Source organism: Symphalangus syndactylus, chromosome 19 (genome assembly GCF_028878055.3).
Source record: "Symphalangus syndactylus isolate Jambi chromosome 19, NHGRI_mSymSyn1-v2.1_pri, whole genome shotgun sequence".
In the NCBI taxonomy this organism is placed as follows: domain Eukaryota; kingdom Metazoa; phylum Chordata; class Mammalia; order Primates; family Hylobatidae; genus Symphalangus; species Symphalangus syndactylus.
In genome coordinates this window covers 49,021,490-49,035,498 of record NC_072434.2, presented here as the reverse complement: position 1 = coordinate 49,035,498, position 14,009 = coordinate 49,021,490, and the positions used below count along the sequence as shown (strand labels likewise).

Below are 14,009 nucleotides of genomic sequence, written 5' to 3'. Positions count from 1 at the left end.
CTTTTGCATGCATTGTCTCACTTTAGCCTCAGAACAGTTATTGATAAGGTAGCTGAGATTCTGAGAGATAGGGCAACTGGCCCTGTAGTCACACAATTAATAGCCAATAAAGGCTAGATTCATAGCTCATCTGTCTGATTGCAAAACCCAGACTCTTTCTATTCCACCCCTCTGTGCCTAGGGTTTAGAAAACATTTCTCTGGAATACTCAGAGGTCAAAAATGTAAAGCACAAACACCTGGTTGTAATTTCTTGTTGTTTATCATGTTAACTGGGGGGAAAAGCTGACTTTAAGATTAAGGGGACTGTTTGGCCCTTGATTCATAGAATCCTGGAGCCAGAATAGGCTGGCCTTAATTCCTCAGCATTTCTCATGTCTCAGAGGTGTCATCTTGCGTATATCGTATCTATTTCACGATTACAAATAAATATAGACTCTGCTATCTTGAGCTTCTAAAAAATAACTCTCTCAAGAGGGTGTATGCCACTAGGTCAAGAAAAGCCACCTGTACAAGTCTTTAACATCATAAGAAAGAAGTCAAAAAGAATTCTTGAAGGAAAACTCATCTTTATAGAATTTCATTTGTGATGCACTTTTTTCCTTGGCCCTTTTTCATCCGCACTGGGCCTCCTCTGTCAGGGCGAACCCAAAGGACCTTGGACCAAAATCCACTCCCACTGAAAGGAGGGAGGCGGAACTTAAGATAAAACAAAATTAAAAAAAAAAATTGGGAGAGCATCAGGATAAACAGCTAATGCATTTGGGGCTTAATTCCTAGGTGATGGGTTGATAGGTGCAGCAAATCACCATGGCACACATTTACCTATATAACAAACCTGCACGTTCTGCACATGTATCTTGAAACTTACTAAAATTAATGAAAAAAAAAAGAGGCATTTTAGATGTAAAGAGTCAGTGTTTGGCATCTTCATCTGGTCAGTGAAAACTTGGCCCTGCTTTAGGAAGCTCCTGTGGAGCTGGAACTCTCCTTAGTCAAAATCTCAGCAGCCTCAGGCAGGTCTCAGGCTGGGAGCAGGCCCAGCATTCACTCCAGAGAAGCCCAGGGAGCTTGGAGGAGAAGTGCCTGAGTCACGTGCTCCTTTCAAGAGAGTTCTCCAGAGATAACATTGCTTTTTATTTTACCTCCTCAGGATGTGGTGACTAAATGTTAGATAGCATCTTTCAAAAGCCTTTGAAACATCTTAGAGCTTTATTCTGTAGAAATGCCAAGATGGGTGTTTTCTGCTTATTCAGAAGCTCATAACCCTTCCCTGAAATCCTCCAAACCCTTCCTTTCATCCCTGGCCTGTTCCATCCCCAGTGACTGACAGGCCTGTATTTTTTTTTGCCAGCTTGTTCTGAAGTTAGATAGTTTTGGGGGAGGGCCAAACAAATGATGAAGAAAGTGCTGACTGATAGGCCTTGGTGTGATCTGCAGTCAGCCCGCGGGCCTCAACTTCGTGACTTCTTCCAGGTATGATTATGAGGAGGTGGAAGCTGAAGGCGCAAACAAAATGATGAAGGACTTGGAAGCCCTGATGTTTGATCGCTCCTTTGTGGGGAAGCAGTTCTCAGCAAATGACAAAGTTTACACCGTGGAGAAGGCCGATAACTTTGAATACAGCGACCCAGTGGATGGAAGCATTTCAAGAAATCAGGTAGAAACAGACCTGTGTGTAAGTGGGAGAGAGACCTCAGAGCTTCATCTCTGACATCTCAAGGGAAAAATGAAAAAGTTCCTGTTGGCCATTTTCTTTTGCCATGTTTTTCTAGGGTAGCTGTTCTTACCTGGTTTTCTGCTGTCCCACGTGACTCTCACGTGCACTCGTTGGGACAGTGGTTTATGCCCTGGTTCTATGCACTGTCCGGTACCCTCATTCTGGGATTCTTAACCTGGACTCCAGCAGGATTTTTGCACCCTCTTGAATTATATGCAAGATGATGTGTCCATTGTACATGCAGAAAGGAGCCCCAGAATCTAAGAAAAAGGGAGAACTGTGGGAACCTAGATATCAACTCCTCTCTTTTCTGTCAGCAGATTATAGCAGAGCGACAGCATGTAAGTGGCACTAATACGTTTCTCTCATATGTTCTAATTTCTAAAGGAGAGAAAAATAGATGAGGCATTCCCAGACTTAGAAACGTTGACCGTCGTCATTCGCAGAACATGACTGGCACCCCACCTAACACAGCAGTACCTGGCAAGACGCCGCAGTTTAGGACCTGGAGCATCTCTAGATGTGGCCAGAATTGTTAGTGCTTCCCTCACTGTGTGCTGGGTACCCTAGGCTGCAGGCTGGGTCAGGCTTTCTCCCGGCTTCTTATGAACACTTACGGCCCAGGGTTCTCTCACCTCTGCTTCTGTTGCCTGTTGTTGTCACAGAGTAAACTCATCTCTCGCAATTCATAATAGAATAAAGAGCAGGATGAAGATTGTGTTACAACCTCCCAGTTTACTTTTTTCCAATTGACCCAAATTTTTGGCCTGGTCCTTCTCAAGGCATCTCATAGGGTTTGGAAGGGCCGGGCTGTGGGATTTACTGGAAGCTTCTCTCTGGGGAGCAGGCAGTGAATGGATGGATGGGCCACAGCAAACCTCAGTGCCTGGAGTCTCCCGTCCTCAACTTCTAGCACAAGTGGTTTCTCATCCTTGTGCCTGTTTGCCATTTGTGAGAACTTTGGGTCCAGTTTGGATGATTGTAAATTATGCCTGAGATAATTAGAAGAGAGACCTATGGTTGAGGAAGAAAGGGGTGTAGAAAAGGAGAGAGTGGAGCTGAGGGATGGCAGAGTGGGACAGAAGGTTGTGTAATTAAGCCTTCAGAGACAGAAGGGAAGTCCAGAAAAAGTAAATCCCAACTCTGCAGTGCCTCTGGCATCTGCCAGGAGGGAGGAGAGGTGCAAAGGTATGTATAGGAGACAGTGGCCTAAGCTCGAGAGCTGCCCTCTGTGCTGTAAAGAAAGCAGCTGCCCCACTTTCTGTCATCAGAAAACCCAAGCATTTAGATGTGAGACCAGATAGGAGGGAAAAATATGATCCAACATATGTAGATAGAACATCTGCAATCTAGTGAAAAGAATTTTAGAGGCTTCAAGTTGAAGCTGTGAGGAAAGGAGACCAACCCTGGTGTGTTTCTAGAAAGCAAGAAATGGTCAGTGAAAATGGACCGTATCCTTGCCGTAGTGACGAACTGTGGCAAGTCCTCTGTGTATTTCATCTACTGTCTTCACTAATCAGTGCTAAGGAATGGCACCATTAAACACCAGATGGGGACTGGTGACGAACAGCAAGTGAGGAGCAGCGTCTTTTTGGTCAGTCTTTGGCGTTATGCAAGGTTCTCCTTTTTGCAGAGGACGGATAGACTCAGAAAGACTGAAGAGTCCTCAGGCAACTTCTGTCCTAGCCTTCTTCCCTCAGGCTGGGAAATATCTACCCCAGAGTTCCCACACATTTTTCCCCAAGTGAGAAGATAATTGATGTGCAGAGATACCGCTGGGGAGGAAAAAGAGAGGGCAGCAGAGAGAAGGATGGGCTTGGCACTTCAACGGACCTCGCTTTGAGTCATCAGGGATCGGCAGGAGATTGGCCACTGGCTCCTGCTTGTTAGGTTGGGAAGAGCCAGTCTCTGCCATTTGGGACCTCTGGCTTCCTGTTCTCTTTTGAGGACCTTTGCTAGTGGTTTGTAAGAGTCCTTCCCCTCATCTGCCTGAAACCTCTTCTGCTCTGGTTTCAGCCCCTTTGGTGCATTTTTCCCTCTTGATCTGGGGGCTGAATTTTTGCATCTAGCAGCTTTATGTGCTTCATTATTAAGCTTCAAACTGGAATGGTTAGTCCGTAAATCACAGGGAAGTGGGGAGAGGAGGGAAGCCCTCACATCACCCAGCATCACTGAAGTCAGGTTTCCCCTGACCCTGGAAATGCTTCTCCCACCATAGCTAAGCCCCCATCAGCTGGATGCGGAGAGGGTGATGGAAGGCAGGCTAACGAGGTGCAGCTGCTGCCATTTATCAAGGATTTAACCCTCCAATTGATCAAGTATGGATGAAATTACATCCCCAAATAGACCCCTCATAATTTGCCAGCCTTCAATCTCCCAGCATATGGGGAAAAAAATCTCTGCTTATCTTTTCCAGGGCTTGCGGCTCATTTTCACAGATGGTTCTCGAATCATCTTCCGACTGAGCGGCACAGGGAGTGCCGGGGCCACCATTCGGCTGTACATCGATAGCTATGAGAAGGACATTGCCAAGATTAACCAGGACCCCCAGGTAACATCCAGCCCTGTGCCCTGGTTAGTTCATTCTGTTCAAGGCAATGATAGTTTCCCATTGAACCTGTGTTTCAATGCCCATTTCTCAAATGACTCAACAAGGTACCAGCTGTGCTTACTTTCTTCCATGTTTCTTTCTCCATGTCAACAGCATTATAGATAATAATTATAATAGTAAAAATAGGGAGGCTGAGGTGGGAGGATCACCTGAGCCCAGGAGGTCAAGCCTGCAGTGAGCCAGGATCACACCACAGCACTCCAGCCTGAGCAAGAGTGAGACCTTGTATCATAAATAAATAAATAATTAATTAATTAAAAATAAAGAATTTTCTGAGCATTTATGGTTTGCCAGGCTCTGTTGTAAGCCCATTATGAAAATATACTCATTTAATTCTCAAATAACTTAGACTATTATTCTCCCTGCTACAGATAAGGAAACTGAGGCACAGAAAAGTTAAGCAACAGTTAATAGGTTTACATGCCTAGTAAGGATAATGAATCTCTCTTTTTTTTTTTTTTTTTTTTTTGAGACAGGGTCTCACTCTGTTGCCCAGGCTGGAGTGCAGTGGCACAATCTCAGCTCACTGCAACATCCACCTTCTGGGCTCAAGCAATCCTCTCACCTCAGCCACCTGAGTAGCTAGGATTACAGGCACATGCCACCATGCTCTGCTCATTTCTTTTTTCTTTTTGTAGGGAGGAGGTCTTAGTACATTGCCTAGGCTGGTCTTGAATTCCTAGCCTCAAGTAATCCTCCTACCTCAGCCTCCCAAAGTGCTGGGATTATATGTGTGAGCCACTGCACCCAACCCAGGATAATTGATCCTTAAATCAGCCCCTCATCTGGTGTTCTGCTCTGTCCCCAGCCTTTTGTTGCTTTGTTTGGTCTGATCACCTGCTTGGGCAGAACACACACTGGTTAGATTTGGTAGGGGCAGGGAGAGGCAGTTTCATGTGTCTTCACAGAACAGTCTGCAGACCTGCAGCCTGGTGAGCTGGGTTCCTCAGCCACTCCCCCAAAAGTCTTCAGAAGTATATCAGAGTAAGGAGGGACTCTGGGAGCAAAGGGTGGGACAGTGAACTTGAAGGACAGCCCCCAAAAATGGAGGAGCCAAGGGGAAGCAGTGAAGGACAAGACAGAGTTTCTTTAAGTGTTTTTCACAATCCTCATCTCAACCAGAGCTCAATAGCTTAAAAAAAGTTGGGGAAGTATTGTCGTATATTAACCCCTTCTTGGTGATTCACAGCATACAATGCACCATAAAGGCTCCAAGAATTCGGACATGGTAGCCTACACCTGTGGTCCCAGCTACTCAGGAAGCTGAGGCAGGAAGATCACTTGAGCGTAGCAGTTCTGGGCTATAGTGTGCTATGCCTGTCGGGTGTCTGCACTAAGTTTGGCATCAATATGGTGACCTCCCGGGGCAGGGGAACCACCAGGTTGCATAAGGAGGGGTGAACCAGCCCAAGTTGGAAACAGAGCAGGTCAAAACTCCCATGCTGATGAGTAGTGGGATCGCACCTGTGAATACCCACTGCACTTCAGCCTGGTGACACAGCAAGACCCCATCTCTAAAAAAAGAAAAGGAAAGAAAAAAAGAGGGTGCCAAGAAGACTTGCAGTAAAGGTGCCTGTTTACATAGCGTTTGCTGAAGGACATTTCTTCAAAGAAAACATACAAATGGCCAATAGGCATATGAAAAGGTGGTCCACATCACTAATCATCAGGGAAATGAAAATCAAAACCACGATGAGCTGTCACTTCACCCCTGTTAGGATGGCTCTTCTCAAGAAGACAAAAGATAACAAGTGTTGGGAAGGATGTGGAGAAAAGGGAACCATCAGACACTGTTGGTGGGAATATAAATTGGTATAGCTATTTTGGAATAACCAAAAGTATGGAGGTTCTTCAAAAAGTTAAAAATTTTTTAGAACTAATATACGATCCAGTAATCCCTCTTCTGGGTATATATTCAGAGGAACTGAAATAAATATGTCAAAGAGATATCTGTTCTCTCTTGTTCATTCAATGTTATTCACAATAGTCAAGATATGGAACCAACCTAAGTGCCCATCTACAGATGAATGAAGAAATTGTGGAAAATTATTCTGCCTTAAAACAACAAAAACCACAATCTTGCCAATCTTGCCATTTGCAATAACGTGGATGAACCTGGAGGACATTATGCTAAGTGAAATAAGCCAGACACAGAAAGGCAAACACTGCATGATTTCACTTGTATATGGGATCTAAAAAAAGTGAAACTCATAGAAACAGAGCAGAAAGGGGCTTACTAGGGGCTAGTGAATGGGGAAAATGGAGAGATATTGGTCCAAAGGGTACAAAATTTCAGTTATGTAGGATGTAGCAGTTCTAGAGATGGAATGTACAACATGATGGTTATAATGAATAACACTTGAAATGTACTAGGAGAATAGATCTTAATTGTTCTATCACCACCACAACAAAAAAGGTAAGTAGGTGACAAGATTGATACGTTAGTTGGCTTGACTCTAGTAATCAGTTCACTATCTATTTGTGTATCAAGACATCATATTATATACCTTAAACATAAACAATTTTTATTTAAAAATTGAAAGTCAAATAAAATAAATAGCATTTGCCATGCTTATTTTTCCACAAAGACTTTTTTCTTCTAACACCTAATTAAAATCCTGTGAAACTCATTTGGAAACCCCTGGCATAGTGGTTTTGAGCAAAGTTAGAGAGATCTTGTTTTAAATTCTGTTCCTGCCACTTAATAACTGTGTGTCCGTGGGTAAGTTGTTACAATTTGATGAGTCTTGGTTTCCTTGTCTGTCAAATGGCAGAGTAATACCTACTTCATCCAGTTGTTACTGGGATTTAAGGAGATAATAAATGTAAAATGTTTAAACACTGTGGCTGGCATATAGGATTAACTTTTCAGAATAAGCAGCTCTCTTAGTTTTTTTAGTCTAATTTTAAGCATAACATAAAATTTGCTATTATAACCATTTTAAGTATATAGTTTAGTAATGTCGTACATATTCATATTGTTGCCCAACATATCTCTAAAACCTTTTTTCCCCAAAACTAAAACTCTATACCCATTGAACAGCACCTCCCCACTTCTCCCTTTTCACAATCCCTGGTACCACCTTTCTCCTTCCTGTGTCTAGGAATTTGACCATTGTAGGTACCTCACATGAGTAGTATAGTTGCTTTTATTACAGAAAGTGGGAGATGAGAGAATGCTTCACTTTTACATCTTTTCCAGTGGCCAGGCCCCAGTTTCAAGTCATCACCAGTACCTTGTTGTGTTGTAGGTATCCCTAAAACTTCAACCAAAGGCAATGGGGTCTGCATTATAGACACTTAATAGCACAAGAGAAAAGGAAGAAGGAAATTGTGTTTGTCTTTTGATCAAGATAAATGCCTGGCACATGGTAGATTCAAAGAATGAATGAAATTTGTTTCCTGTGAACCATAGTCCTCAGGAGGTGGAATGGCAGAGGATGGTGTGAGGTTCCCGCAATGCCCAGGTGTATCACCATCTAGCCGGGGAGCTGCCTTTCCTTATTCTGCAGCTGCTAGGCCATCAGCACTTTGTGGGGACTGCCCAAGCCCTAAGGGGAATGGCACGTGATAATTTCAGCAGGTGGAGTTGATTCTCCTTATCCAGGTATAATGAATCGGTGGAGATTTAGATAAGAAAAAGTAGCAGTCAGCAGTAGAAAATGTACTACTCCTGGCTCTGCTATTGAGTCATTTAGTCAAATCACTTCATCTCTTTGGGTATCAATTTTCTCATCTGTAAAATGGGCAGTTCAACTAGATTAGTAGTTTTTTTTTTTTTTTTAATATTGAAAGCATTTATTTACTTAAGCAACAGAATTCTTTTTTTTTTTTCTTTAAGTGAGAAGTAGATGTGGGGAGGGGTTGTTGCATTTTTAAAGATTCCTCTATTAGGCCGGGCGCAGTGGCTCACGCCTGTAATCCCAACACTTTGGGAGGCCAAGGCAGGCAGATCACCTGAGGTCGGGAGTTCAAGACCAGCCTGACCAACATGGAGAAACCCCATCTCTACTAAAAATACAAAATTAGCCAGGCGTGGTGGCGCACGCCTGTAATCCCAGTTACTAGAGAGGCTGAGGCAGGAGAATTGCTTGAGCCCAGGAACCAGAGATTGTGGTGAGCCAAGATCACAGCATTGCACTCCAGCCTGGGCAACAAGAGTGAAACTCCATCTCAAAAAAAAAAAAAAAAAAGATTCCTGTATTAGTCTGTTTTCACACTGCTGATAAAGACATACCCGAGACTGGGCAATTTACAAAAGAAAGAGGTTTGAATGGACTTACAGTTCACGTGGCTGGGGAAGCCTCACAATCATGGTGGAAGGCAAGAAAGAGCAAGTCATGTCTTACATGAATGGCAGCAGGCAAAAGAGAGAAATTGTGCAGGGAAACTCCTGTTTTTAAAACCATTAGATCTCATGAGACCCATTCACTATTATGAGAACAGCACAGAAAAGACCCACCCCCATGATTCAAACATCTCCCACCGGGTCCCTCCCACAATACTTGGGAATTATGGGAGCTACAAGGTGAGATTTGAGTGGGGACACAGAGCCAAACCACATCAATCCCATTGGGTACAGTGTGGGAAAGAAACTGGAAGATGCACAAGTGGATGTGGAGGCACTCACTGCTCCAGGTAAGAGACAGGATATTGACTTAGCAAAACTTAGAGCAGGAGAGTGGAGAGAAGAGGGGGCCGTGGAGAGAGATTTAGTGGGGAAAGGTCACTTAGGCCTGCTCATGGACTGGGCATGGGGAAAATGCAGAGGAAGATGTCAGGAGCAACTCCCAGTTGTTCACTTTACGTGAAAGACTGTAGTGTTGATCCACTGAAATAGAAACTGCTGGAACTAGGTATTGGGGGAAATAACATGTGTTTGTTTTTGGATTTGTGGAGTTTGAGGAGCCTTGGAGACCTAGAAGTAGGCAGTCAGACATATGGGTTTGGAGCTAAGCATCTGTGTTTAGAGGAAGTGATGGAAAAGCTTCTCTCTATGTCTTTCTCAGGTCATGTTGGCCCCACTTATTTCCATTGCTCTGAAAGTGTCCCAACTGCAGGAGAGGACGGGACGCACTGCACCCACTGTCATTACCTAAGAAGACAGGCCTGATGTGGTACGTCCCTGCACCCCCGGACCCATCCAAGTCATCTGATTGAAGAGCATGACAGCAACAAAATGTATTCACCAAGCTTTTTAGGATTTGACTTTGCCACTAACCAGTTGACGAGCAGTGCATTTGCAAGGCACTGCCAAACAAGATGCCCCTGGGAGCTGTGAGGGAAAGAGGACCTGCGGGCTTAGATCAGTCTCAATTCCTTTTCAAGCTCTTGCATTGCTGCTGTGTGGGTATTTGTCTCCTTAGCATCAGGTACAGTTTACACTACAATGTAAGCTACAGGTGGAGCATCAGCAGTGAGCGATGTGGCAATGAAATGACGGTGCAAGTTCCTTTCTCTTTCGTGAATCTTTCCCCCCATTTCCTGTTTACATGTAACCCAACAAAATGCAATTTCTGGTGCCTTCTGTCCAATCAGTTCTTTCCTCTGAGTGAGACATACTTGGCTACAGATTTCTGCCTTGTTTTGCGACATTGTCCCATTCACACAGATATTTTGGGATAATAAAGGAAAATAAGCTACTATTGCTTGTCATCTTTTTTTCTTAACTGCAAAGTACTTTTTTGATTTTAGAAAGAAAAACAAATTTTTTTTTAGAAGGAGGGGAGTATTGTATTTTGTTTTCATGTCCTAGTCAGAAAATGAAACGGTCTCTGGGCTGGGTTGCAAATCCTTAGACTCAAGAACTGTAATTTTTTTTATTGTCCTGAATATTCTAAACAGTAACATAAATTTTAAGAGAATTGTAATTTAAAATCTTAGCAGGGTCAACTGAGCTCTGGATTCTTCCAAGGTAGACAAATCAAGCTTGACATGGTTAACCTGGAACAAGGGAAAGGAAGAGTGATTTTCCTCTTCCTAGTGCTTAAATAGCAAAGCACTGGTACGTGCTCTGCAGTGCTGAGATGCCTTGACGCTTATTGAAGGGATGGAGGCAGAACCCTCAGAATCTGAGAGCAGGGTTACTGACATTTGGCCAAAAATCTGAGCCCACTGGCATCTTATTCAGCTCAGAACACTTATATTCCATCCACGAGTATATTATAGTTAAAAGCATAGACTTGAGAGCCAACAGACCCAAGATTGAATCCCACTTGAGATCTTGAGTGACTTTTGAATATCATTACCCTATCCTTAAAGTGGGGATGAAAATAGTTCTACCTTTATGAATTGTTGAGTACCTTAAGTAAGTACATTTGTGTAAAGCAGTGAGCACAGTATCTAGTGCATGGTACATTGTTAAATAAGTAAAAACTAGGATTATGTTTATGATACCATTTTTAGATTTTAAAGCACTGTATATACAGGAAAAACAAAAACTATAACACTAATATTTGTAACACATTTTACATTTCCAAGGTACTTCCACAAAGTCACCTTGCCATTTGGGCTATTCTAAAAAGTCAGCCCAGCTCTCTACCCCTCCCCTACTCAGTATGGACTCCCTGGTACAGGTGGCAGGATCTTTATCTGGGGTAAGATTTCCATTGTTGCCAGCTCAGCAAACAAAACTGTGCTTTGACAATGATGACAATGATGGTGGTGGTGGTGATGAGTTTGTCTGGAATGTTAATCCCTTGCCAGTCACTATTCTGAGTGCTTTCCATATATTCTTTACATCTTCCCAACAACTCTGAGGTAGGTACTCTGAATATTCCCATTTTACAGATGAGGTTCAGTTACTCACCCAAGATCACACTGCTGGGGAGTGGTAGATGCCCCCAGACAGTGCAGCTCCAGCCCTACACGGTTCAAACCACTTCGGATTTCTTCTATGGACTGGCTACTTCTAGGCTACACCTAACATGTGGAAGAAAGGTATGCAAATGCCCCTGTGCTTTACGCATTAAAGGGGGATACTATGTGCTCTGGATGCCAAAGACTCTGTTATTTTGGCATTATATTAGCTCCTGCAGAGATCTGGATATCTGGTTGTATCAGTCAGCCCAGAAATATGTATTGACCCATGTTAAGTGTGAGGTGCTTCGGAAGAAGAGCTATATAACACAGAGCCCGTGCGATCAAGCTGCCTGTAAGACTAGCTGGGGGAATCGAGTCTAGCACAAGCAGAAACTGTATGGGATAAATGTTATGAGTTGTGTAGGCGATACCTACATATTCTCCAAGCACCTATTCTATCTCAGATGTTGGGCTAGATGCTTTCCAGTAACCCTTGAAGCGAGACATCATTATTCTCGCTTTCGAGTTGAGGCAACTGAAGCTCAACAGAAGCTTATTAATTTGCCCCAGGTTCTCAGCTACCATATGGTGGAACTGGAATTCTGACCCTAGGTATCGTTCATGTTTCCTGACCCTTTTCTGCCTCCTCATCTGTTGAATCAGCTGTGGACACTCCCAGTTCTGTGGCCCCTGGAATGTCTTCAAAAATTTCCTTCTCCTCCCTGATCGTATTTCAACTGCTTTCCCTGCCTCCACTTGGCAACAGCTTGGAAGTTAAAAGCTCAGGGGAGGAAGAAGGAGGTGGCTGGAGCCATGGGGCAGTGAAGGTGGGTGTGGGTAGTAAGGATCACTGTCTCTCTCCAGGGCTTCCAAAGAGATGCTGCAGTGCGTGTGCCCCAGGGAGTGCGGGAGAGGAGTCCTGAGAGGCAAGCAGCAGGGCCCAGCCAGGCTTTCCCGCCTCCCAGCGTTGATGTGGTCTGTGAGTCAGGCTTGCTTTCTTTGGGGTGTGGTGAGAATTACAGTGAGAAAACTGTGTTGGAACTGTTGGGGGCCCAATTCTGAAATTTCACTTTTCCTCTCCCTCTTGACATTCAGCTATTCTCTCAGAGAAGCAGTTTCCTGTTCAGCAATGTGCCCCAGGCCTACACAGTGGCCAGGCTTCCAGTGGCTGGGCTCTGCCTCATAGGGAGTGAAAGCAGAGGCCAAGCTCACTGTGGTTCTGGGGAGTGTCATCTCCTTGGCCCTTTGAGGCCAGGGTTGGGGACAGGGTCCCTCCACCTTCTCTGCCATGCTGCTTTCTTCAACGTTTCTTGTTGACTCATTAGAAGCTGGCCTTGCTTATAAGAATTCTCCAGAAAACATATTACCATGAGTAAGAGGTGCCCCCCTTGAGTTTCTGCTTTCTGAACCCCCCCAGCAGAGGGGGTTGGATATGAGTATAACAGCCTTCATGCAGGACTCACTGCATGGCCCCTGGGCTTTGGCAGGGGCACCCCATGGCCTTCTGGCCTTCCCACTTGCCCCTTCTGATCCATTCTCCACACCACCAGCTAAGTGCTCCTTCAGATGTTGAAGTGCAGAGGCCTTTGTGTAGCCTCCAGGGCCGTGTGACTCACCTGCCTGTCACTTACCTACCCGCTCCTCTCCCCCTACTCACAGCCTTACATTCCAAGCTTCAGTCATGGGGAACCACAGCAGCTCCCTCCTGCCCCCAGGCCTTGGAAGCTGCTCTTCTTTCCACCTGAATCACCTTTCCCCTCCATCCCACCCTCCACTATATTCTCCACCTTTCCCCTCCATTCCACCATCCGCCATATTCTCCGCCTTTCCCCTCCATTCCACCATCTGCCATATTCTCCCAACTCCTACTTGTTCCTCAGGTCTCAATTTAAACATCGTTTCCTCCAAGAAGCGCTTTCTGAGCCTCCCGTGTCTGGTTTGGGAGCTTTTTCTGGTGTTCCTATCACCTCTATTTCCCCCTTCGAGGCGCTTATCCCACTCTGTGTTCATAACCTGTTTACTTTCCATTTCTTCTACTGCCCTGGGAACTCCTACACGGCAGAGACTGCCTTTTTCACCCCTGTGTCTGGCACATAGCAAAAGCCTCATTAAATATTTTCAGAATGAGTGAATGAAATCTACTAGTTGCACGGCAGAGTGTTTCATTATGCTGGAATCTCCCTGACCTATGAGGCAGGATTGTCTCAATTTTACAGGTGACAAGTGATTTGAGCAACTTCCGTAGCTGGTCACTGGCTAACCAAGAACTCTTTCAAAAAGTGTTAGAGGCTGCAAGTGAGAAAGCACCCAAGAGAGGCGGGCAGGAGGGTACTGGCAACAGATGGGAGTTATGTGTCATGGTCACTTTGAAGAAAACGTTTAATTTAAATGTTAAAACACATTTTATCTCCCACTGCTACAAAATTAATTGGGGGGTATAGTTGGGGAAGAGTTCTACTGAATACAGAAATGGTTGCTTTGAGGAACAGAATCAATAAAACCAGCCTCAATCCCTAAAGCCCCCCTCTGAGCAGATTCATGGAAAGGAACCCATCATGGGTAAAGTGGGTACCCTGGCACTGGGCATCATGCTGGCAGGGCACACAGCATCTACTTCTGGAAGTCTGAGAGGCTCTTCTCAGTTCCCATTATCAGAACATGAAGCATTCCCACAAGTCGGCGTGACATTATCCAAAACAAGTGAGGTCACTGACGGGAGCATGTCTCATATCTGTCTGATGGTCCTGTGGAAACTGTGGAGGGCTTTGGTTTGGTTTTCACCAAATATGAAAGCTCCACCTACATCCAGTAAGTTGTCATTGTGGGTGTGGGTTAATAACTGTTTTCCAGAAAGCGTGTCTTATGTGATTCACTGAGT

The 14,009-nt window shown here is 44.5% G+C and overlaps 1 protein-coding gene across 3 annotated transcripts in view; it reads left to right on the top strand.

Annotated features, from left to right (window-relative positions):
* Positions 1-9,973, top strand: part of PGM1 (phosphoglucomutase 1) — a 77,091-nt gene extending 67,118 nt beyond the window's left edge. For 2 of the 3 annotated variants that reach the window (XM_055234654.2, XM_055234653.1), the window contains exons 9-11: positions 1,476-1,659; positions 4,136-4,270; positions 9,340-9,973. In XM_055234654.2, the coding sequence (XP_055090629.1) occupies positions 1,476-1,659; positions 4,136-4,270; positions 9,340-9,429 (409 nt within the window). In that variant the 3' untranslated portion in view covers positions 9,430-9,973. Of the gene's footprint in view, positions 1-1,475; positions 1,660-4,135; positions 4,610-9,339 lie in introns of those variants that run through there. The other variant, XM_063613339.1, reaches the window with a different exon arrangement.
* Positions 9,974-14,009: the final 4,036 nt, after the last annotated feature.